The sequence below is a fragment of the Dermacentor silvarum genome, chromosome 9, assembly GCF_013339745.2.
Source record: "Dermacentor silvarum isolate Dsil-2018 chromosome 9, BIME_Dsil_1.4, whole genome shotgun sequence".
Taxonomy (NCBI): Eukaryota; Metazoa; Arthropoda; class Arachnida; order Ixodida; family Ixodidae; genus Dermacentor; species Dermacentor silvarum.
Window position 1 is genome coordinate 68,106,505 of NC_051162.1, and position 26,530 is coordinate 68,133,034.

Sequence of the window (26,530 nt, forward strand, 5' to 3'; positions counted from 1 at the left end):
CACACCGCTTCACTAGCCACCACGTATTGTAGACCCATTTGTGTAACTGTGGAAACCAGCTTTCATCTACAGAACATGAGGCTAGAATCAATCGGATGCCGTTAATAGGTATTATTGAGTATTTCAGTGTTCTTGTTTCGAAGGCTGAGATATTGTGGATGTAGGCCTAACTCAGCCCAAGAGAGAAGATCCCAGGCGGTCCCATATATAAACAAGATCGCCCACAACCTGAAAATGTTGGCGAGCAGGCACAATGTGCCTGTGGCGATTTCAACGCCGAGCAAGGTGTCGAGGCTTGGTTTCCGTGTCCCGACACAGAAGGTGAAGTCGACGTGTAAGAAGAAGCACGCTAGGCCAGATCTGTGCTGCGCTTTAGACGCAGTATAAGAAATACCTTTGAGCTGGGGCGACGCACTGGTGAAACTGGCTGGTGTCATGACCAACCGAACAAGAGAACATGTCCTTTCGGCTAGGAAAGGAATTACTTTACACCGGCCCTTCCATTGTAGTTTTATGGCGGTGTACCGCAATATGACAGTATGCGCATTCTCTTACGAAGCCATGAAACGATGGCTCCAGAGATTATGGAAGGGTATTATATCATAAACAACGGGGACTTGTGAATCACTGTACATTTTTGTTTCCATTAATTTATCATTTCTTTAATTCAATTAGTAAGTACAAGTAATTTCCCCTATGTTGTCCTTGGTGTTAATATTTCTTGGCTTCTTATGATATAATTGATAAAAATCCGGCCCCTCGGTCCCCTTTCTTCTCGTTCATTACATAACGAGGGCTCGAATCCGGCCACATTGATGCTTTCAGGTAGCATATGTGGGTTTATTGACCAGTTGCCAACAGCCAAAAAAGAGCATGTGCTAGTGACGCCTGCGGCAGAAAGGATGTTCCACATCCGCCCAAAGGTTTGTGATTGGTGGCGCTGGCTAACACTCCCAGGGTTAGTTCTAGTTGTAAAACATAAATACCCCAGAAAGTGGATGGGGAACACGGTTCCGCGGTAGCTCAAGGGTGAGAGCATCTCACGCGTAATGCGAAGACGTGGGTTCGTTCCCCACCTTGGGACAATTGTTTTTTCATCCATTTTCATTTCAATTAATTTATCATTTCTTTAATTCAATTAGTAAGTACAAGTAATTTCCCCTATGTTGTCCTTGGTGTTAATGTTTGTTGGCTTCTTATGATATGTACCTTCCATCGCACTTTACACGAACAAGTGTCAGTATCTAGATATAGCTAAGCGCTAGCGTCTTGGTCACATACACTTTCTTTTGTTGCTATTTTTGCAAATGCTGGTCCAAACATTCATTATAGATCAGCTCATTTTTCATGAAATAAGGTTTTATGTGATTAGGGCGCTCTTTGAGTCCTTTTATTGTTTTCTCCGCTAACCTTTTGCACAACAAACATCGACAGAGCCCGAACATTTGCCTACTCGCAAGAGAGAAGCCTGGAGGAAGTCGTCTTAACAGGAAGGCTCCACGCGACGCAAGTGCATATCAGCTGTGAGATGGAATTGCATAAATTATGTCGCTCTTCGTTCTCTCAGGATTTGAAGCCGCTTACCGGCTCAGAAAATAAAGCCTCTGGAAGCGGCCCCTATGCTGAAAACACTGCAGGACGTTGCACCACAGGCACGTGGCCTACAAGAAGCCAGTAATCAAGAAACATTCCTCATCAATGTGTTCGTCAGCGCAATCCTGTCTACCGAAAGCAGTATACTGCGACAATACATAACAACAGACTCAGTTATGTGATCTCATGGTTATGTGATCAGACAAACCGATTCAGTCAAAAAATGCCAGGCCTGCGCGAGAAACGCAGCACAGTCACAGCGTGAGCTGCAGGAGGTGCCTCCTAGTAGCTCGCCGTAAACAGTTTGAAGATGCCTATGATAGTACACGTTACCGGCACCACTGGAAACTCTGTGCGGTGATATGTGATGAGCCGCACATGGCCCGGCCGCCCGACATGAGCCGGACCGCGCAGTCACTGCGCGCAATTGCTGCTATAATGTGCAATAGAATCTTGCGCATGCACCTACGTAACTGCACACGTGACACCTCGCACAATAGGACTCATCTAAAGGTGTCCTTTCGAAGCGCGTTGCAAGCGCTTGCGTGGCTGAATGGTAAGATACTCGCCTCGCGTGTGGTGTACCCACGGCACGAGTGTACCCAGCATATATATATATATATATATATATATATATATATATATATATATATATATGCGCGTATTTATCTATGCAACAGACTAATTCAGTGCAATGTCAGGGTCTGCGTCCGTCACCATCATTTCTCCTTTGAATGTTTTTTTTTCGCTGTAGTCATTTACATTATTATTGGCGCTAAAGCTTCCCTCGTCGGCGTGGTGGACGTCTGTCGAAGCGTGGACATCACTGCAAACGCCAAGCCATGTTCCCTTGACAAGTGCCATTTTTGCTGCGTCCTGAGTGAAGTGACTCATTTTCTTATGCTTTATAACGCAAGTCGAAATCGTGACGGCGTTGTGCGCTATGCGCTGTTCGCGGTTTTCTACGGGCGTTGTGCCAGAGAATATCTACCTTCTGAGACCCAAGTTGCTTTGCGATATGTGTTGCATCTACTCATCGGCCTACTGTGTCTATGCACGAATATATTGCAAGAAAAACGTATTCTTCCCAAGTGTATGAAATAGCTGTCGTTTCATTTGTTCAACTAGTTTTGATAGAGGCCGGTCACCGGCCGTAATGTGAAAAATAATTTGTTTGCGTCTTCCAACGGGAACTTCTTCAAATAACTATACCCCTGCCAGGAACTCATATCTTTCAACTTGTCTTTCAAGCAGCCAGCAATTCACGTGCAGCAACCTTATTGACGGCACATTCTTATCCCCAAGATTCAGCGAGCACAGCGAGCACTGTGAAAATACTAAAATGTCATATGTTTGACCGCGAACAAGGAAAGGTCAGGCGACAGCCTAATTTATAGGACACCATTCCTTTAAAGTGGCTGAAAAGCTTACCGCGCATGTAAAGGTAATGGTGTTGATCAAGGTCCACATAGACATCGCGGAGTAAAAACGGGTGGCACGAGAGTAAATATTTATCACTGTTTCTAGCAAGATATTCTAAAAATGAAAAAAAAAATCCATGGTACAATTTATTGACAGCAATAGCATCGGTAATGTAGAAATTTATATAAATTATCAGTACGGGCCACGTCTGAACTTTGGGATTCTTGCTAAGACTGTTCTATTCAAGGGTAGGTAAATGCGTAAGTAAAAGTAGAAAAAAAAGTTTGCAGTCAACTCACGCATAATCAAGAACTATACAGGGTTATTCTAGTAAAAAAAGGAAGAGAGCGAATCACTACCAGAGATAGCAAGGTCTAGTGCTGCACTTGAACTTTTTAGACAGTGTTTTAATTATGCACCGGGGTCGACTATACGCGTATGTGACATAGGTGGGTACTATAAAATATCTGGCAGCATTTAAAGCTTCAACACGCCATATAGGGCTTGTAATAGCATCGCACAGGTGTCACTGCGGTGCCTGTAAAGAGCGGTGCAATTAAGTTACATCATTTTAGGATTTTTAGCATTTATATTCTTTGCAGTTTTCGATATTCAAAAGATTTAAGATAAAATGCATATGCCGTAATGAGAGTTCGTCAGACTTTTGCTTACGCGCTACGGTTTTCCAAAATTTTTAGGAAGAATCCAGTCAATTTATTACACCTGGTTCCAGCAATGTTCGTGGTTGAATGGTACAGCATCTATAACTTGCATATATGGCATAGGTAAAAATGCAACGTACTGATACAATATTATATACGGCATATCACGGTGACAGCGACGGCCAAAATCGTTAGGAATGTCCATATAATTTCTATCACATAAAAATGCGCCCAGTGTACAAGAAAGCCCCGAAATCTCAACTGCAGGAACTGCGTCATTGCTGCTGAGTTGTCCGCGTAAGGATCCAAAGGGGAAGATTTAGGCCTTAGTTGTTTCGCTAATATGTCCATTTTGTTTACATAAAGAAATAGTGATAATAATTGAGCTAAGTGTATGTGCCTTGTATTCTGCTGTGCTTAATTTTCAGCTACGATGTCTTACGGATAACAACGGCATTTTTGTAGCTACGCACCAGACCTCCTGTTCCCTTATTTTCGTTGATATTATTACTGGCATCGACAATAGAAACGAATGTGTGCAATATCTGTTAAAGTTGCAGTGGCTGTCTCGCGGAGCGTTGCTCCATTTTATCTAAAGTTAAAGAGCGTGGCTCCCTATTATGGCACCGAACTTTTCCGAACATAATCGGCCCAACTGATACTGGCCAATTGCAGCGCAGATGTAGACAACGACTGAAAAGACCAGATGACAGACGAGGCAATTCACAAATATGTTGTATCAACAAGCCCGAACCGCCACATTACTGAAGAACAGATACGTTTGTTCTGCAATGAACATGGTAAAATGAATAAAACCATTAGCTATGCTAGGTACACATTCCCGGACATATCTATGACAAACATTTGGCGGATATTCTCCCCCGACACTCATCTAGCAAAGGTTTAGTGTTAAAGCAGCGTGCACATCAACATTTTGTTCAGCTCGAGAATGGCAGCATGTAAATATCAAGCAAAATAGTATAATTCCTGTTTGGACTATAGAAACGGTAGCGGAACAAGAAACCTATCAAAGTTGTCAACACCCAAGGCCGCAAAGCAGCCAAGCAGCAATTCTGACACCTCCAGCTTACGAGAGAAGTTGGCTGCTTTGCTGAATAGGAAATGAGGTAACTTGTCCGTAAGATACCTATCGGGCACACAGAAACGCAAGTGACGCTTCGAAGCCAAGGCAAAAAGCGCCAATGCCGGATTTGTTTCGTAACGACAACTTTGCAACATCGGAGAAGGGTCAATCAACCCGTGATCCCGGCTGCCGCGCTTTAAGCGGAAACTGGGTCACTGCGCGCCGTAGCATCTCGCAGATTTCTGTCGGTGCATTAACACGTTCAATACGAGGCCGAAGCTAATGAAACAAACAAATGTATGCAATGGTTGAAAAAAAAGTGCGGCAATTGAAGAAAACAGACAATCCGACTCCGATAGGCCGTATGCCAGCACAATATGCCGCTCTACCGCACACAATAAGTAAATAATGAAACAGGATACGACCAATCTCAAGCATTGCAGCTTCATCAAAGCTAGAAATGCCTTGCTCGTGTCACGCGATTTGTTTATGTTATGGCCGGAATCATTCTTCAAAGAGTTACTGTCAGTCTTCACACTATAAAGCAGCGCTCAGTAACTACTAATTAGAAAGATTATGATAGAGTATTGAAGACTAAGGCTTTGCTTGAAACACGTACAGAAAGCAAGCGCTCACATCTGTCTGCGTCAACTTTATGTCAAACTCATTTACCCTGTCAATCGATACGAACCAAATCCCCACAAGGTGCAGCGAATAACTATTCCTGCTCATTTAAATGTAGAAGTAAAGCTGAAGAAAGAAACTTTCTAGAAACACGCCCGTCTGCTCGAATTGAGTATAATAATCGCCGCGTGTCACAACTCCCCAGTTTCGGAAGAAATTTTTTAACTAACGCGGGCTTTCAGGCTTCCCACCACGCAAGAACAGCACGACAAACTCTTTCCCTTCCCCGCTTCTTTCACCTACAAAGGCAAACGTAAAAAAAATGCGTAATAAAGAACAAAGAACCAGCATTGCGCGTGTACTCACAGAGGGTCTCGTACTCCAAGCACTGCGCAAGTCCCGCAAGGAGAACGGAGAGAATCCACTGCACGGGCTGCATCCTTCTTTTCAGCCGAGCGGGGTTCCCCGCCTCGTTCGTCGACGCGGTCTGGCCGATGGAAACGCTCTCCCGGCACGCACACACACACACCGAACCCCCTTCCTTGCGCTCAGTCCGCGCAACCGACTCGCATGTGCGTATTCGTTTTGTGTTGCCCCCTTCTCCAACTCCCCCTCTCTCGTGCCTCAAGCACTTTGCTTCTGATGTTGGCTTCTTTCGACTTAGTGCGGCCTCCGCGCTGAGTCCAAATGCGTCTCCCGTCTTGGCAGCACAATGCCAATGTCGCAAGCTGCACGAGAAAGGTGCCGAAGAGGGGCAAGGGGAGGCTATATCGCCTCGTGTTTGTGCTTCTCTCGGAATCTTGCACCTTTTCGCTCCTTCCTTTGCCAGTGCATTTCATTTTTATTTATTCGTTGACTCGCGTCTGCGTTCATGGGGGCCGTGGCAGTGAAATAATCTTTTTTTTTTCCTTTCTTTCTTTTTGGCGCCGTCCCGCCGCAGACTGCCACATTGCTTACGAAGTTAGACGAGTTATTATACGCAGTCGTCAACGGCCGATGTTTAGTGTGACAATGTGGGTCAGCGCCTAAGAAATGGTAGGACGTTATCATTATGCTGTCGATTACGTTCCGATTAACGTCTCTACATATAAGATATGTACGTCTTTTTATTTTATTTTTATTTTGTCCTAACGGTGGAATTGCTTCGAAAGTAATGACACATCAAAGCATAATGATGACGTTTTACTGTTGACTTCTTTTTCCATACGGCCCATTTTTTGCTTGAAGTTAGTCTCTGCGTGTTGAATAGATGCTTGGTTTACATTAGAGCCCTGAAATTTCTCAGCAAAGTGCAATGCACCGATCAATTGAAAGAAATGCAAAATGTATTCGTGTTTAGCTTTCTTCTCGTTCTGACGTACCGTTTTCAAAAGGGGCGCAATGTTAAAGTCGCACTGACCTTTCCTTTCGCTTGAGTTATATTTAGGGTGTTTCAGGCAACTAGAATTATACTTTCAATATAGACTGGGTGCGCCTTAGGTGAACGAGACCAATGGTATATTGTTGGGTATTGTATATGCTAATAGTGAGCGCACGAATGAAGGTGGATGTTTTTTATGGGCACTGAAGACAGCCCACGAAGCATATAAACTAGCGCAACTGCTCTCTTGTGGTTCTGGATAGCAGCACTTGCAATAAGGTTGCGAAATACCTATGTCCGCATGCACGTTATAAAGGCAAGGAAGTGGCCAAAGCGTCAAGCGTAAATTAGCACATTCGTCTTGAAGATCGAAATCCAGCACAATCATAAATAATTGGCGAGATTCTCACGCAGAACACGAATGAAAGCACACTGCTTTAACCACCAGCACGCGTCCATCATTCATTCAGCAAATGACAGAGAGCCTTGCGCGCAAAGGGCAGTTCTGCCATTTTTTTCTTAGTGTATGAGCTTTCTCCTGAGACAAGTAAAAATACCCGGGCAAAAGACACAGTAGCAAAACAATTTCATTCGGTGTTTCTCCGAACGCTGTCCAGCTTTTTACACTACCAACCACAACTTTCATCAACCTTTCTTCAAACTTTTCAACTACAACCTATGTCCTAAAAGGAACATTTACAATTTTACATAAATAAACCTAAATAAATACCAGACTAATGGCACTTGAAAGATTAGCCTCGGCCAGTCAGGACGACTGAGAACGATACACCGGGGGTCTCGTTCATTTAAAGCGTACCGTTCTATTTTTAAGGCTGGGTTCTAGTTCCGTCAAACACGTTCATTTGAATGACCTTCACATGGCTATTGCGGTCTTTCTGTACTTGTGCTTTTTTGTTCTGGTCAAATTAAACTCCATTGGAATGGCGGTCGAGAATAATTCTTGTATCTACATGTATGACAGAAAGAGTTAATAATAATTGCAGGTGTGCTAAGGAAGGCTCCTGAGAAAGACCTAATGCGCTGAGCAGACTTCCGGAAAAATTTGCAAGATTTCTTGTTAGCGTTGTGCTCGGCTTGTACCGGATGTGCATAAGCTTTATGAGATGCACTTCGTAATTCATACGCGAAATATTGCTCACAAGCTCTTTATGCTGTTTTCATTTCGAATGAACATACGAGGTTGAGAAGCATGATATATATATATACATATATTATTTTTGGCAATCCCAGTAATTATCTGTTTTGTCGACTGCCACAGTGATAAGAGTTGCCATGAAGACATAGCGGTCACACTATGTAGATGCCAGTGTAATCGGCGATACGTGGCATGCTCGGAGGCGCTTCCTTCTGGGTTAGTCCTTAAAGCGTGTTTTTACAGCTCAATGCAGACCATTTAGCCCTGCATGTCACGTCTAAAACACTCGGATTTCTTTGCAATGTGTACCTTAGTATGCATCGCGCACAGTGGAATGAACCTAGCTGGAGAACCATTAATTTCCTGGAATACTACACAGAATACAGAATTAAGGGGTTGTATTTATGCCTTAGAAAGGGTTGTTGTACCTCCATGCACGTATACATTCGTAATCACGCCACTGTAACCAAGTATTTTAAATTGTCCTACATCCAACGAAACACGTGCAGTTTAATATGTTAGTGCGTAGAAAGACGATGAAGTAGGAAGTTCACTTCAATAGACCTTTCGTACGAACAGACTAATGTGCCTGCGCTGCAACTCCGAAAGCTGCCTGCGAAAGTTGCCAACGTTTCGAGTCTCACAGAACAAAAAAAAAACGATCAAATCGACAATTAAACTATGCGAGAGGTTTTAGTGGTGGGCTCCGTAACAATTCTGACCCCCAGCGGTTAAAAAAAGGTGCACCAAAGCCGGTGTGCAAGGTCGTTTTGGCCGATCTTCATGGCAGTCTTGACAAAGAACAAAACCGAGGCTTCATTATCACCCGCAGAGCACCACAGCGATCGTGCAACCATGGAACGTAGCGCGAACGAGTGAACGAAACGGAACTGCTCTTTCAACTATTTACGTAACGGCCGGAAGCCGCAACACCCATAATGTCTCGCGTAAGTTGGCTGCCTCTCTCTCCCTCTTCCGGTTTGATAAGACGCGGCCACAGCCTCCATAACAGTGCACCGTACTATCGAGTTTACAGCTAGACTTGTCGTAGGCGGCATGGAACGGACTCGGCGGCGTGCCGAGACCGCTGACGTGCCAAAGGCGGGAAGGCTGATGGGCCTTTACGCCTTGTTGACGTTCCCCATGCTCGCGAAACAAGTGCGCGTGCGAGTCAGACTGAGGGGAATAGAGAAGAGCTGTGGCGGCGTTTACGTTGCTCTTCTTAATTCTGAAAAACGCTCTGCTACAAGTTTCGTAAGAGCGTCCGCTTTGGATACTCAGAGGAGGAGGACAGCTTACGTGACCGCGGCCATTCATTGCGTATACTATGGGAGCGAAAAAAAGTTAGAAAACAAAGCGGAAAACTTGGCGCCCGGCTAAAAATAAGCCCCCTCCACTCACGTTTCTGTCTAGACGATTTAAAGCAACACCGGCCACATGGTGGGTGCGTGCGATGAAATCTGAGTGTCCGCACCTGTTTGGGCCTGGTATAAGAAAATTTTTAATATAAATTACTGGAGTGCTATGGTCCAAATCCATGATTTGATTATGAGGCACGCCGTTTGGTGACTCCGGTTTAATTTGGAGCACAAGAAAAGCCGGATTTGTATTACGTGCCGTAGGAAAAATCATGGAGAGTTGTAGAAAGAGAAGGCCCAAGACATAATGAACGCTATCGGTGTAGAGAAGGCAAATGATGTGGAAAAAAGTTTCAACTATTCAGGTAGGCAAGACCACTTCAGGGCTCTATTTCTAATGCACTGTATTGAGCCTTCATCGCAAGAGTTCATCGCTATACAATTATTGATCAATTACATAAAAAACAAGTTATACATGCAACGTACTGCCTTGAAGAAATGGTTGAATGGCCCCGAACGAATAGATGAGCACGGAACTTGCACGAAAAAAAAGCGCGCCTTCTTTAGGCGAACCGAGAGATTTTGCTAGGTTCAGCTAGTAATATATTTCGTTAGGAATTGATAGATTTCAGTTAACAATTTTAACCTAAGGCAGCAAAAGAAAACATTACGTTTACTCAATTGGGACGGGATACATTGACGGAAAAATCGAATACGAAATAAATTGGCTGGTCAATGCAGTCACCTGGCCGTACACCTCTGAGTTGCGACGGCACTTGTGTTTGTGGAAATTTCATTCTCCTCCTTGAAGCCTGCTAAAACGACACACATTCGTTGGCAGGACTTCAGAAACTTAATCGACACCGCTGCCAAACCTAGTTTAGCCAGCCATGTTGCCGATCCGCCTCAAGCTCGTCCTACAGTTGCAATTGACTAAAAATACTTTCATCTGCTTCTTTTTCCGAGCAGTTTTCAATCTTTAGAAAGTGAACACAGGGAATACGTTCAAGTTTCGGGTCCTGTCGAGAATATACTTGCGTACCTCTGCCTGAGGAATCATTCGTTCTCTCTTAGAAAGGGGGAATTTTGGCCCCACAGGATTTTTAATGTGCGTGAAGGGGAAAAATATAAAAAAGAGAGATGAGTGCTATATCATTTTTAGACCAATCTGTGCTACCGTAGAGCTGGTGGTCGCCGAGTGCCTTAGATACAGTGATGGTTGACTCGAGCACATTTTCAAGTGTACGGCCTTGACCTAAGTGACCATGAAAGAAGAGTATATATCGGCAAAGAGAGAGAGAGAAAAACATTTATTTTGCTTCATGTCTGGAGTTTACATGTTGTTGGGGTCTTCCGAATCAAGAGTCTTTCTTATGTGCTGTACCAGAAGACTCCACTAAGCTCGTCGTAAGCTCTCAGCGGGAGCGATCCGTTCGCTCCAGCAATGGGGTCGCATTGAGAGGGTGGAGTGTAGTGTAGCGTGTATTGTTAGTGTGAGCAAGCCCACATGCGATGATCTGTGTTGTGATAAGGGCTATCTCAATAGAGGCAGTGATGGCAGCGAGGCCTTCCAAAAGATCTTGCACATTTTGTGTTAAGTGAGCCGTGGGAAGCGAGGAAGTTTGCACTATCTGGCTAAGTGTTGCTCCACTCTGTTGAAGATGAAGGATGGGGAAGCCAAAGGGTTCTGTAGATAAGTACTTGGTTTTTCGGTAAGACTTTCACATAGCTCTCGCGCTAAGAGATCCCGCGGAGCTGTGAAGTCCTGGATTAACTTCACCACGGGAGAACTCGTGAGCTCGATTATTCCTTCCATTTTCCCAGTGGCCAGGTAGAGATTCGACTAAGAGACTGACGTTTCGGTGTTTGTACGGATATGCTTGTGGTTATTAGAGGAGGTCGTATGAAAGTTCATAGATTTGGAAAGCTCTGCATTCATCCTGGCTGTTGAATCTAATTATGACGTTGGGAATTGGGTGGGTAAGCGGCATGATCGCTTCTACTATGGCGGCAATCTGTGCTTGTTTGTAGTCTGACACCTGTGTGAAGGCCCCGGTAAGGTTGGTATGGCCACACCGTACTGAAATAGTAGCGTATCTGTTGAGAAAACTTGCATCGGTGTAAGAAATGAACGTATCTTTGGAAAGAGAAGTTCTGCCAGAGCACTTTCATGTGTTTTCGGTGGGCCTGATAGGCTTGTAAGGGCATGCGCTTAGTGATCGGCTTGGTGTGAACACGCGGGAGATCATTCCATGGTAGGAGTGCTGGCATAATGAGAAGTAGCTTGACGGCATCGTAACCCTGAACCATGACAATGGTTCTTCCTTAAGGCCATGTCGGTAATCACTATATTCGTACTTGGCAATGAAAACAGATTTGATCGTCTAACATACTGAATACACCTTTGTTCTTGGGGGTCTTATTGTACGCATACTGAGTTATTCCAAGCGCATTACGTTGCAAAATAAGCATTACGTTCTTAGTATGGCACTGTCTCTCCGTTTAGGCATTATCCCCTTATTTTAATGACAAACATTATTTACCTCAATTGAAGCACTTTGCTTCCGGTAGATAGGTTCCAGTCTCGCCTTGTCTCCAGCATCTTCAATAAAAAAATGTTTCCAGCCTCAGCACCGTTTCTACACCTGTGTGGCCGCGACCTTTTTAGAGCGCATTTCTTCGGCGCCCGCTGTTAGATTGAGCGTCGGCGTCCCGCGGCGTAACCGCGCGAACGCGCTTATGCCACTGCTCGCGCGCTCGTCGTCGTCTTCCACAGCTCCCAATGCCGCTCATCACGCAAGCCTTCCCATACTGCCCCTCACTCTGCGAAGGCGCTGATGCCACTGGCATATTCCTAGTCGGTGCGGTGTTTTCGGTCTAAAATATTTGCCTCAAGACATCGCGATATAAAAACACGTACACAGATGCGCTCAAAGTACGCATTAGGTTGTATCGTAATCGGCGGACTTTTTTTTTTCAGTGTCTTTTAGGTCTTGAGTGCACGCACGCTTCACTCGTGTCAAATGCACCTAACTAATTGAGACGTTTGGCAAGTGCGTGGCGTGCCGCATTCTCGGATGCTTCCTTCATGGCAGCTGACGATTTGAGACGTTTTGTTAGACTGCACAGCCTTAGGGATCAGCCCACAATGCCCAGTCTTTAAATACAGGGTGTTTCATCTTAGCTGCACCAAATTTTAAAAAATTGCCTGTGGCAGACAGCACAATTATAATCCTTGATCTAAACTACTCGATGAGGCGGCCATTACTTCCACGAGAAATCAAAACGTCTATTTGAATAATTAACATATTTACGCTAATTAACTTTTTAATTAATGATTTTACGGCACATCTTTCAATCTAGGAATTATAGCCGCTGAGTTCGCAAGGCGTATCCACTTGGAACGAATTCTCAGGACTGAACCAGTTTCCAGATATTAATTTTCAATGTGTCCGACGAAATGCATGGGCGTTCCAGTTAACTTTGTGCTTCGATGCATAAAACAGCGTTTTCCTCAAAAAGTTAACTGGAACGCCCATACATTTCGCCAGACACGTTAAAAATTAATATCTCGAAACTGGTTCAGTCCTGAGAATTCGTTCCAAGTGGATACGCCTTGCGAACTCAGTGGCTATAATTCGTAGATTGAAAGATGTGCCGTAAAATCATTAATTAAAAAAGTTAACTAGCGTAATTATGTTAATTATTCAATTAGGCGTTTTGATTTCTCGTGGAAGTAATGGCCGCCTCATCGAGTAGTTTAGATCAATGATTATAATTGTGCTATCTGCCACAGGCAATTTTTAAAATTTGGTGCAGCTTAAATGAAACACCCTGTATATATTAAAGACGATGATGGGCGGCGCTCTTTTTACAGCCTCAAATTACAGCAGCCCATGCAGCACAGACAACGTTCCGTTTTTGTTTTTAGAAAAACTTACAATTTTGTTGTATTTCTTTTGTTTGATGAACACATCTTCCTCGTAATATTGCGTAATGAAAGCACGTATAATAGACCTCGCTTCATGAATAAAATTTTCAGCATTAATACGGTGCTTCAGTGAGATATATAATATGTTAATATACGTAGACTTTTCCGTGGTGATTCCGGCGAGGTAATGCGAAGACTGCATTAACAGTTACGAAAATAGAACATGTTTAAAGAAATGCTGTTACTTTTTATTGGTAAATGCGAGAGGAATGAGATATCATAACGCACCAACTCATTTAGGACCCGGGACTACGATTTAAACCACGTTCACCTCATTTCAAAGTGTTGTTCAGCCGGTCACTCGACACGCGTCCTGCCTCTTCGAAGATCGAAGTGCAACTGATGGTGGTACGAAGGAGGGCACCATCAGTTGCGTTATATATATATATATATATATATATATAACGGTCCACCGACCGAAACTGTTGGGAAAATATTAAACCTAAGATAACCGCGAAGTTGTGCTTCTGACTTTCCTAAATACGCTTGGCCCATTGAAAAATCCAGTTACTACTACTATATATATATATATATATATATATATATATATATATATATATTTCCACATGACATAATCAACAGTAGAAAATGTATTTGCAGTCATTAGAACTTAGGTTGCATGACAATAACAGTGGGCACGCTGGTGGACTCAGGATGATGTTTACTGTCAGTCTGCCGCTTCTCTTAGCTCTTCTTGAAGAGCGTTAAGTGAAGTATTTTTCACGGGGTATATCGGCTAGGTTGGTTAAATCGGTGATTTATTTTTACTACTCAGGATCAAACAAGGGGTTATATTCGGGGTTGTTAGGTCGGAACATAAATAGGACCAGAGACTTCATTCGAATTTTTAGTTAGGAAAATATGTCAGTAAAATGAAGTCTTCCGGTGTAAACGGATGATATTAAGTAGTTTTGTCACCGTATTATGTTCCTTGTAAACGTCGATCGCAACCGATTCGGTGAGGTACGTAGGCTCGTTTCAACCTACATGAAACTATATAAGGCAAAAAAAAGCGACTACCTTTTACTGCAACAAATAAATTGCTCTAAACAGCTAATTGAGAAGTAATTTTCCGTAGGTACCACAAATTCAATCACACTGTCACAAATAATAAACAACAGTAATGTCTTTAAAGCATAGCTTATCTGATAGTTCAGGTTTCAAGCAAAATTTTATTAAAATAGGTTTCTCGTGGTATTCGTTTTGTCAGAGTGACGTCATAATACGACGGCTAACGATTGTTGCATAGCACTAGAGGCAGAATGTGTATTCTCAGAAAAGGTGGGTACAGGTAGTCAGCCTAAATTGTCCCAAAGCACAGGTGCAGAAAATGCGTCTGCCGATGCTGCGCATGTTAGACGCCACGAAACAAGTCACAGTGTTTTCAGCGCATTGTTCCTCGTGAAAACTGAGCGTTGCCGAACAATATTCAGGCGTTGTTTTTCCGAACAGCGTCGACAGTGCCATGGAACGCACTGCGGTTATACAATAGCTTTCGTAACGATATTTCTCATTTTCTTCTAGTATAGTGTTGCATTTTTAGTGCAAGCAGGCTGATGAGTGTACCTACCGGAGAACTACCTTTGTCGATTGTTCCTGCTTCTCACGTAGTCAGTCGAACTTGTAGTCGATATCCAAGCCTCCGCCTGCAAGGTCCACAGACCTCTGACTCTCCAGGTGGCGCCAAGGACATTTTGAGGTTACACTTTAACGGCGCGAGAGAATTCTTAGCACCGCATCGTTCATATGTATTTTTATCGTTCTTCTCCAAGAATGATCGCACCGTGCATTCTCAGTATTGTTTGGCCCGACCGCTATTTCAAGCAGCTCGCAGAACTTACATCTGGTCGGCAAACGGATGTTTCATGAGTCTAATCTCCAATCTCTCTTACCTTTAATCTAGGCGCACTTACTAGGCCATACTGCAACGATGCTCCCAGGTGCAGCTTTGAACTTTGCCCGTCGGGTTCTATTTTTGAGGGCGCAATAAAACAAAAAAAAATGATACGAACAGGCAGGTTCTTGCTGAGGGCCTCTAGGCGCATCACGATGTTACTATAAATAAGATGCCTAGCTGCACTGATGATGCTAAGAACTTGTCGTATAGAAGGGTCGTGAAAGCGAATGTACGTCTGGTAACCTTCTATTCTTCAACGGGTAACAGTTTTTCTTTTTTGTGAAACCTGCGCCCCCAGCTACATTTACGCAAAACATGATTTTCCGCACGCCTGGTTGCATATGGTAGCGTACGCAGCACTTCGATCCATTTGATACAGTGTAAGGAACATGAAATCCACTGAAAATTACATCTGCACGTACTTTTCTTTTTCATGTACCATCTCCATGTTCCGATTGATAGCGTGATAGGAAAATTATATATTCCTAACTACCTTAATGCAACTCAATTTTAAACGTTGTGAGCACACGCCAAGAAACGATGTTCATTGCGGTACTACAAAAATGTTTCTGGGAAGCAATTTTTTGCAGTACACTTTAAAATAGAGCAGAACACAGCCTGTATTGAGAAACATTTCGTAACATACCATGGGCACACGTTGTACATAACTCCACATGAACTGGCGGCTCCCGTACGGCCGCAGAAGCCCGTGACCCTGGTGAATGTTGCTTCAGAACAGGATTGAAGGCATCTGCTGCTTTTCCTGGAAATGTTACCACGATTGAGCATTTTTTTTTGTTACTTTTGATCTTAGAAGGCTGAACTTGGTTTCTTCTCTCGTTGGTAGTCCGAATATAAACAAACGTTTTTTCCCCTTCATTCACTGACATAAATACCTCACTTCTGTTTTTTGAACTTTGTCTGGTGCGCTAGTCGACGATTCATGACAACAAATTGAAAGAACCCGTATAGACGCAAGATCAATAAATGACAGGATAAGAACAGCAAGGGCAAAAACTGTTAAGCACGTTTTTATTTTCGGATGCGTGCCAGCATATCAGTACGTTTCTACATGCACGTGTGTGCTTGCGTGCGAGAGAGTGCGCGTGCCAAGGGGAACCGAATGGCTCGTTTTTAGCAAGAATCACATGAAACCGCGGAAAGCTGCGTAATGAATTATAGATGGAGCTCTACACTCGCCATACATTCCATATTACTTTCGACAGAAAACGGAATGGAAATCGCAAAAAGAAAGAGATAAATCTGCAGCCCGTGAGAACTGAACCTACACACTCTAAAAATACGTGTATGCCATGTCAGGTGAAAGAGAGTAAAAGTAAAATAAAATGACTTCTGAAAGCTGTTGCGCAACTAAAGTGTAAAGACAAATTTGGCATTTATTGAATGCAGGCTTGCCTCTAGCGATAATTATCTACCTGATGAAACATGTGCGATAAGAGAAGCTGTAGCGGCTAATGTAAAATACATGAAGACTGTATTAATAACATAAGGGCAGTAGCGCACCGATGTGGGTTGCAGGAAACAGAGAGCAAATAGTGAGTGGCCGCTGTTGTGGTACCTGACCTTTATCACGCGCCTGTAGTTCGTGCAGTCATGTGATATAAATAAAGGAGTATACTCGTGCACAACACTGAGATATGTATCGAAAACACCGTACATATACGTTACCTTTCGGCGTTGTGTATGTCCGTCGAAAATCGCACGCGAAAGTCGTTTCAGCGAGTTTCATTCAAGCTTGCTGAAATCCATTTCTGGCGTTGCCTCCGGCGTAACAACGGCTCGTGCCTTGCGCGGAGCAGTTGCACTAAGTCGGGGTAATGCGTACGTTTGTACAGCGTAACATCACGACGCAGTCATCGGGACCGCTGGCATTCGGCGTGCTTTGACGCGGCCGGGGCCGGAATTGAACATGTTCTATCTCATGCCGGAGCCGCTAGATCACAGTGCATCACGCACGCACGAGAGATTCTTTCTCGTATTTGCCCGAACCTCGGTGGCGTGCGAGAGTTCCGAAAGAAAAGTTGGGCGACTTTTTGCTCGGGACTCTTGCTTCTTATGTGCATTTGCCTAGGTACTACTGAGGACGGCACGCTATATTCCGTCCAAGTACCGCTGAAACTTCCGTCCAACGAAAATCATAATGGCCGATAAAGAGTCCGCAATCGCGAACCTGTTTAGCGTCCATGGTTGGCCCGTGTAACAAGGGAGCACGTAGCATAATGTCTGCCGTTTCGCAATGCGTCTTCGGGGCTCAGCGTGTGTCACCGTCGTCGGCACCGGAAGGAGTACGTGACACACGGGCATGCTCTGCGTATTCGGTGCCCAGGCACGAACAAGTCAAGTACACCCTGCAACTGAATATTTTACAAGAAAACGAATTAGCAGTAACAGCGTGTCCTCGCTCATTGGTTTGTGGCCGTTAAAGCGGCATCTACCTTGACCTAGCTCCTCCATGGTACTGTAGTACTTGGGGAAAGCCATATTTCAAGAATCGAAAATTATCAGGGGCCAGATTCACAAAGCTGCTCTTTTATAAGTTCGTTTTGCCATGGGCTGGTCGCCTTTGCTAATGATATACCTTGCATCCGGATTGGTTAAAATTCTTTCTTACGAAAAATTCTAGCGTAAGGAATCTTTTTGTGAATTCGGGCCCAGATGTCTGACACGCGCTGCAGGCGCGCGACGCCCGGGAAAGTAAGAGAAAGAACGTAGCGTTTCTTGCAACTACTAGAGGGAACTCTAACGCTACGGTCGTTCAAGCCACCGCTGGAATTAAAGAGCCTGATCTTCGTGCTTGGAGCTTCAGACGTTATTGTGGCTTCGTTTATTACGCTTTTTCAGGGCCTCAATTGGCCTAAATGTCAAAGCAATTTATAACTTCTTTTAGCGCAAAATGTAATAGGACGTAAAATAGCTGCTAATTGAAGTGGTTCCGCTTGTCCATGCGTGCGTGGCATAATGGTTTCAATATCGGGCTTCTGAGTTAGAGGTCCTGTGTTTGAATCCTACCGTCTTACAATTTCAATAATATTTATAGAATGATAAGCCATTTAAATCCGGAAAGACAAAGTGTAGACAAATCCATGTGCTACCCATCATTCCCATGCTTGCATCTCGCGAAGAAACCAGGGGCGCTATAATGTAAAATGATTCAAAACTGTTTTGATTCCAATTTCAGCAATCAGCCTCCCCGATTGGTCAAAACATTTTCGGGCCACTCCCAACTTCGCCTGTCTGTCACGCGACGTCACGAAAACCGCGATAGCTCCCCGTCCGATATAACGTGGACGCACTGAATATGCCCGATTAAACCGCACAAAAGAAAAATAATCATTCCTGATTTGACGCCTTTTCACCATTTGCCCTCTGCTATTGGTCCAATGTTTTCTGGCTACGCCCACTTCGCCTGTCTCTCACGCGACCTCACAAAACTCAACACGTCAAACGGACGTGTACGCAAAAAAAAAATGCATTAATATGCCGAACAAAATGAAAAATTTTCTGAATAGCCACAGACTGCCCCGTTCCGAAAGCAATAGAAAATGGCTGCCCGCCGATCACTAAGTCCCTCGCTACTCGCACCTGCCGGTGAGCATGTATTTAGTTGAGCGTGATAAACCTTTTTGCGGGGCAGTGAAACGTTATCGAGCCCTCTCGGCATGCATACGACATCGCTCTGGCAACTCTTCCTACCTGAGAATCTGTTCTAGCGGCATTCTTGTCCTTTCGTTGCACGCTGCTGCGATTTTCGACCAGCCACCTGCAAGCTAAGCAAGGCGAAGCGGACCAATCGGAGAAGCCGGCACCACCCTCTTCATGCGGTTATCTAATTGCACTGCGCTGGCTCGGCCCCATCGAAACCCTCTCCACTGGAGCGTGCTACTCGCCTCTTGCCAGCCAATTAGATAAGAAAAACCGCTGATTGTAGACAATGTTATTGGTTCTGAAAGCGAACAAAGGTGACCTCCTATAAACGAGGAGAGTGTTTGATTGGGTTGTTCAGACAACGGTGCGGGTCACCACCCGATGCTTGCGTCGGTGGTTACGTAAATTTGACCTCAGAGCCGCGATTTTGTAGCGATGTCTTCCGCTCGATTATATGCCACTCTTATCATCTACCGTTCACGACCGGCTGATAACTTTGATAACGCGGGTGGGACGTCGCTCTGACCACTGACAAAGCGCGAAAAGTGCGACAAGGAATATCATCGGAGAAGGAATCGCTACAAAATCGCGGCCCAGGGCGATTTCGTAGCGATGCTTTTTGACTTATTTTAGAATAGTCTTATCATCCACCGCTCACGGCCAACTGATCCCGTTGATAACGCGAGCGGACCGTCGCTCTGACCACTGACAAAGTGCGATAAGCGCGAAAAGGCATTATTACTTTAAAGTCATCGCTACAAAATACCGGCCCAGGAGTTAGGCATTAAAACAGTTTGGAATAATTTTACGTTATAGCGCCCGTGCTTTGTTTACCCGCTGTGAAGCTGCCCTGTGTATGAGGCGGCCATGTTCCCCTAAAGCTGCTACTTGCAGCTTTTTGCCTGGTCCTCAACAGAACCTTTTTGTTGTTGCGGAATAAACTCAATTGAAATAAATTCAATCATAGAATACATTTCTAGCCTCGCTTCGAGTACCAGCAGCATACACGCAGCTCGAAACATTTGCAGAACGCGTCATGAGCTCAGAAGGCGCTTACTTGTTCTCTAAAACTGCGCACAAAATTCTTGTCGTCCACCCACTCAGAGTCTACGATATTTTAGCCGTTCCTGGCGTCGCCTGCATGACATATCGGACTTCGAACACGTTTTAATTCAGAATAAAGCTACCGCTTTCCCTACAAAGTCCGCCATTGTGGCTGCGAGGCAGGTTCGTAGCTGAAGTCTGCAGGACGTCTCTTGGCATAATGAGCAAGCTAACGCTTACAAAGATATTAGACCAAGCTTAGTTCTGCCAAGATTTTTCATTTCTTAATCAGCAGAGTTTCTGTTCCTGGACTGTCTTGTCGTAATCGTGTGTCAAGACTGCCTGTACCGGCATTGAATTACTATTATTGTTCCCTTGCTGTTAGTCACACTGGTTATATTTGGCGCACGACGCCGTGTATTTTTTCTTTATTTTTTTGTTGCCTTCAATCGTTGCACTGCACATTTTGTGTTTACATTCCACTATTCCTCCCCCACGCACTTCGACCCCTCTAGTGTAGTGCCGTCGAGACACTGTAGGTAATAATAATAAAAAAACATTTCCGTAAACAAGCATGTATTTCGGCCCTTTTTTAAAGTTGTACCTCGGCAGAAGGTCGAGATAGGCAAGTGTGTCCCTTTTTTACCATAAGGTGAGGTGAGTTTCATCGTGTTGTATTAAGCATGAAATGCTTTTAGCTCCCGTTGTCAACGACCTTCAAGTGACCTTGAGCCATTATCCAGTGAGCAGAGCCGTTATCCGGGCACTCAAACGAGAACATCCGGGCAACCAATCGAAAGTTGCGAAAATGCAGTCTCTGGCCCCCAACCCTTTGAACAAGACTGCATTACAAACGCTAGTTACTGCCCCAACAAGTTACAAAAAATACTGCTTCCGTGTCCTTCACAATGTTTGTCCACAATATCACTCAAGCTGTAACTTCTGGTACGGCTAAATTTCTTTGCGCCAATAAACCCAATTTAACTAACTAAAGTTTCATTTCCATTAGCGACGTTCAAACGGCAGATACAGGGCACCATACACTTGAGTGTCATCTTTTGGCGCTGAGACAGGGTTGCCTGTGCTTTTTGAACGGCAGCGGTCCGTGAGTACCGCGGCACGGGTTTGGCGTCGCCTCGAGAGATGGCGCCAGGCAGCGTGGCGCCTCCTTTAGGCGCTTTTCTTCTAGCTTGTCAGTGTGCTCTGTCTCCCTGGCATCTTTTGCTGCCTGTGTGCCGCCTTCAGCTGGTTTTCTTCTTCTAGCTGGGCAGCGTCCATATGGACCCGTGCACATTATGGTTTTCAGCGGTGTGGTGTGGTGGGGTGTGCCGTTGCGAACATGCACTACACCAATTTTAAAATTGTGGCTAGTGTAATCTTCAACCAATCTGCATTGCCGGTGTCCATTTCGTGCTTACATCTATTCTCGATTACAGGAGAGCCAGCTATTTGTTTTCTTCAGGGAAATTGATGACGACGGCGCTACGACAGTGACCCCGATGAAAATGGCGACTACCTTGTCACCACGGGGAAATTCTTTAAATGACGTTTAAAGCATAATTTAAATCGTCGAACCACACTACTTGTCATAGCAGCCACTGTGGTGTTGTAGTGCGTTTGGCATTCCGTTGCTAAGCCCGAAAGCCCGGGATCAAATCTCAGCCGTGGTGGGCGCATTTCAATAAGGGCCAGTGAGTGAGGGAATAAACTTTATGTCGGAGACAAAGCTGTTCATGCCCGAAGGTGGGCGGCCACCCTATTGCAGGCAGCCGTAGCCGTGACCCTGTGCTGATAGCCTGGCTCCAGTTCACCAGCTGTAGCTAGTCGTCAGGTCTTGGGCTTGTCAGCTGGGCCTCCCACTGTGTTTCTGTTGGTGCTTGGATTGGCGTTGCCCACGGGATCTTTTTGCATTCCCAGACGATGTAGCAAAGAGTGTTTGGTGTACTGCAGAATTGGCAGTCTCTTGTAAATGTTGAGGGGTACATCGGATGTTGTAGAGTGCCGTGGAGGTAATTGCCCATCTGACGGCTTGTTACCAGAGACCAAACCATCAACGGGGGCTATATAAAATATTTTTAATGTGCGTGCGCCGTACATTGGATGCGCATTAAAAAACCCCAGGTGGTCAAAATTACGTGAAGTCCCCCAGTCCGTCGTGCCCCATAATCATATCGTAATTTCGGTACGTGAAGCCCCAGCAAAGATTTTTTTTCATTATCATGGCAAAGGAACGATTACTGCTGCAATCAAATCCACGCTGCGGACGACATCACTTGCTATCTCAGCGGATATATTTGTAGAACCTTTGGCGTATGAACTAGCTATAACTGCAGGCGTAGTTCCGTTTCGGTTTCCTCCAATTACATTATTGCTGCCGATATTTTTCTTGAATATTCAAGTGTTCATTCGTTGAAATCTCATGGGCGATATTCATTAGCGCTTGCGTTTTCTTAGCACCCCAAGTAATTGCGTGTAGCGTTCTAACCACGAAATCTTCCATGTTTCTTTTTCTCCTTCGCGGAATTTGCTGTGTGAATTCATTGCATTTCGTAATTTATGTTTGCCGAACGACGGTATCAATTTTAACAATTGCCTGGTGTGTTACGCACTTTCCTCTGTGTAGTGTGTGGATTTGCGTAGGTTTATGGCTTTCCTGCCAATCTGTTGAGTGTTCACGGGGGGAAGTTACAGTCCAATCTAGCTCGAAGCTTACTTGGCACAAAAATAATCATTTAACTCCCACGACGAAGCAGCTCCGAGGTGTCAGTTTGCCCTAGAAGGCACATTGTAATGAACCCCAGGTGGTCAAAATTATTCCGGAGCCCTCCACTACGGCGTGCCTCATATTCAGAACAGGTTTCGACACGTAAGACCCAAGAAATAAGAAAGAACACGTTCCTTGTGGAAGGGGCGAAGTTCTATGCCAACGGCAAAATTTGAACGGCGCGATATCTCACGTCGAGCGAAGGCAGTTTCAAGTTTGATTAAGCATTGAAAAATCTATGGTTCTCAGTAGCTGCGTAGTTTCATAATGTTGTCAGAAAGCAGTTCTGCATAGCTAAAAACTATGAAAGAACCAAAACAACATATCAAGTTGGACATTTTGATTTGTGTATTGATTGCAATGTGGTATTGCTTTTTGGCTATGAGGAACCCACTTTCCCGAAAATAGGCCTTAATAAGACGTATCTTGTGAGCTTATGTTTCTCGAATTATCGAATTTCTATAATTTCTTTTTATTCTCACCTGACTGATTTTTTTCTACCCACCTAACATTGTCCTCGAACTGCAAGATACAGAACAATAGCCAGTGGTTGGGATGGACATTGTTATCACATACTAAGTGGCTAGTAATCACACTCAACTTTTATGTTTATGCATTGTTTAGGGGCGCTAAAGCGCTAGTCATTCTATTCTGATTTTCTTCCAATACGATCATGCCAAATTTACGTTGCCGCCCACGCAATCACGGATGGTGATTCGCATGGTTGTTTGAAGAGCCAAGTAAAACCCTCTCCTGGCTGGTATGAGGAGACGTTTGTTTTGTTTCAAAGTGAATAGCATTGCCTACAGTAACAAGATTTCCTCATCTAATTGGCTGAATAGAAGTCAGGAGTGCACAGTAGAGGAATCGGTGGGGTCGAGATAGCGCAGTAAATGTGCATAACGGGGTGAGCGGAGCAGTACAGGCATCTCCAGTGCCTCAGCTTCCCCTATAGCACAGTTTGCGGTATCTCATCAAAAACAACGGCGGTATGCAACGCGGAGCTCGAAATGCAGCTAAAACGTGCCCTCACAAAGAAGACCTGGAAAAGTGATGTCCTGTACATGTGAAACGGGCTTGGCAATTCTATTTCACAATCCATAATTTTCATCACATGGAAGTAGATTGTTTCTCGCCAGCCTCTACGAGTAATCACCACCGGGGAGATCAATCGACAGCCATTTCGGAAGGAGTCAGTCTCTGGTAAAAATAAAAAGTGCAGTTTTGTTTGGCATTTTAACGCACTTTGATTGCATAAACGTCACATTGACGGGGTGTGTTTCCGCTGTTTTGTGACGTTGTGTGACAGGCAGGCGAACTAGAGGTTGCCCGAAAATGTTTTCCTCTATAGGGAAGGTTAAGTGAAAAAGGCGTAGAATTGAAGAGAAATATCTTTTTTTCTGCCTAATGATGCCTAAGCAGTGTTTACACATCATCTTGGCTAGGAGAGTTATCACGTTTTTCATGACGTCTGTTGAAAGGCACACAAGGTAGGCGTAACCAAGAAAATGTTTGACCAATCTCGGTGGGCTAACGAAGGAAATAGAATACGAATGGATTTGAGTTGTTTTATGTTATAACGCCCCAGACCACAACCTTAAGCAAATTAGGTTGGTGCACCGGGTGAATAATAGACACACCACCCTAACAGGGACGAAAGTGATGGTTGATGTCTGTCAAGGAAAGAATGGGGGAAAATATATTTAGTCTATTCATCGCGCTTTCTTGGCATATTGGCCCAGAGACGTCGAGGAGAATTCCACAAGAAGAGGTACAAATCCAATGATGCATACCCAGTGACACATAACCAATTGCTCGAGAATGCAGATTTTGAAATTTCAAAAATTTAAGACATGCACAGCAACCCTCTTTAATTAATTCATGAGCGGAAGGGGATACAAAATACAGGACGTGATGACGTTGTAGAGGCCGCCTCATGGCGATAATATCAGTTGCTGTGAATACTTCTCACTCATCAACCCCTGAATGCAAAGTCTATAGGGGAACTTGCAAAGATAAGTGCGTTTGAAAAACAACAACGAATCTGTTGAATACAATGCGTTATTTTATAAAAAAAGCATGCGTACTTGAGAAATACCTATGAGCTAACACTGCTCGTGCAGGTTATGCGCCGTGAAACACTACTCTTATATTTCGCATACTAGAAGTGGCAGTCACCGGTGCCTACTTTGTGCGTAACAATCAAACCATAATTTTCAGAATGGCGTACGAAGTACGAATAGCGCTTTGTAATAAAATTGGGTAAACTCTGCAACGTTATTTTTCCAGAAGGTAAAAGATGAGTGCCCCTTGTCGAAAAGGTTTGTGCCTACAAACACGAGACGTGCCTTAGTTCAAGCGATGACAACCAAAACTGCACCACTCTGCCAAGAGTCAGAAGCCATAAAGCCGTCAATATATATGTTTTTGTAGAGGCGGCTACAATAGCTGTCCCCTACAGCGGGTAGCGCGCGTCTACAAATATCCGCGACCCTAGGAATAGCCCAGCGGAAAGCGTGAGTCGTGAACCACTTTTACACTAGCGGTTGACGTCTCCAGCAGTTCCGCGACTTGACTGCTCAAACTCGAGCAACCTTCGTTGCCTGTCATGAAACACTCTATCCTGCAACTTATTTGGAGTCGTCGGGTTTATTACGCATACATTCGCGTGGCATACAAATGGATTCATGGGAAGCGGGAATTAGAACATTTCATGTATTCGCAAGGCACAAAATTATAACAGTAAAACATGCATTATTCAAGAATTCAAAATTTAGGCTGGCGTAAGTTCTAATTTGTTCTAAGTGTAATGTCGCGCGCACATATCAGAATATACGCTGGCCCAAATGATAGCCAAAATACGAGACGAAGGAAAACAAGTAGCTCGGTTGGCCAACCGTCATGTGTGAGAGTTACTGCCACTGACATACACGATTGCTACAGAAGTTCCGTTATTCGAGCCTTACGCGGTTTTACAATTGCTCTTGCAATCGTGGTTACGCAAAGATAAAGCAAACGACAGACGAAGCGTAATCAACACGGTTAATTACCGAGGGCGCGTGACAGAAATTTAACAGTCAACAGAAACATACGTGCTCGATTACTGAAGAAATTGGAGGACGCTTAAGCTTCGCCTTTAAGAGCGGAACGCGATAGCGTTATAGGGCCCCGTTCGCATCACATTTTACAGCGTAAGTTGTTATGGTTGCCATTCCAATAGCCGTTTCGGTTGGCAGCAAGTGTCCGCCGCCACCGGTGTCCGGTGTCCGTAACCGCTATAGCCGGAAATGAGAGAAAAAGAAGTACCCAATTTCCGCCGAGATCGCACGCGGGCCCGCTGCGTGGTAGTAGATACTCTACCACTGAGCCATGCAAGCTTTTTTTTCTGCATTACCGGCTAGGCAAAAGAAGTTACATTGCAAAAAGCTGCATGATCATAAAAACACTACTCAGTGTCTAACTAGTGTGTTGTGATAAAAAGGTTTAGGCGTGGGCGGTTTGTCCAAAACAGGTAACCAATAGGGAGGTTCACTTTGTGCACCGAAAATTATCATCATCGTGTCTCCTCGCACCCTGGGGCACGTTTATAGGACATTTTCCCGCTATTTGATAGCAAGCGCTTGCTATCAGGCAGCGGGAAAATGCCCTATAACGCGCGTGAGCGTGCGAGCAGACAAGATGATGGTGATATTGATTTAATTGAATCCCCTGTGAAACGGGGTTCTTACAAATGGTCACCTAGCCTGTTTGATTGGTATGCTATACAAGTTTTTTTTGGCGCAAGCTGGAATCAGCTAGCGCAACACAGGAATAATTTGAGATCCGAGGGAGAGGCGTTCGTCCTGATGTGTACATAAATATAGGCTGATGATGAAAATGACATGGTTTTATCTGGCGTTTCTGTATACA

At 44.5% G+C, this 26,530-nt stretch overlaps 1 protein-coding gene and 1 long non-coding RNA gene across 2 annotated transcripts in view; one reads left to right on the top strand and one right to left on the bottom strand.

The window, feature by feature from the left end:
- LOC119465295 (papilin) overlaps nt 1-5,976 on the bottom strand; it is a 51,937-nt gene extending 45,961 nt beyond the window's left edge. Inside the window, exon 1 of the mRNA XM_037726088.2 lies at nt 5,752-5,976. Within this exon, the coding sequence (XP_037582016.1) occupies nt 5,752-5,824 (73 nt within the window). The 5' untranslated portion in view covers nt 5,825-5,976. The remainder of the gene's footprint in view (nt 1-5,751) is intronic.
- A 172-nt stretch (nt 5,977-6,148) lies between these two features.
- LOC125940460 (uncharacterized) lies at nt 6,149-13,639 on the top strand. Its single transcript, XR_007463678.1, has 3 exons — nt 6,149-6,420; nt 13,350-13,415; nt 13,491-13,639. It is a non-coding gene; the product is annotated as an uncharacterized LOC125940460 (long non-coding RNA).
- Nucleotides 13,640-26,530: the final 12,891 nt, after the last annotated feature.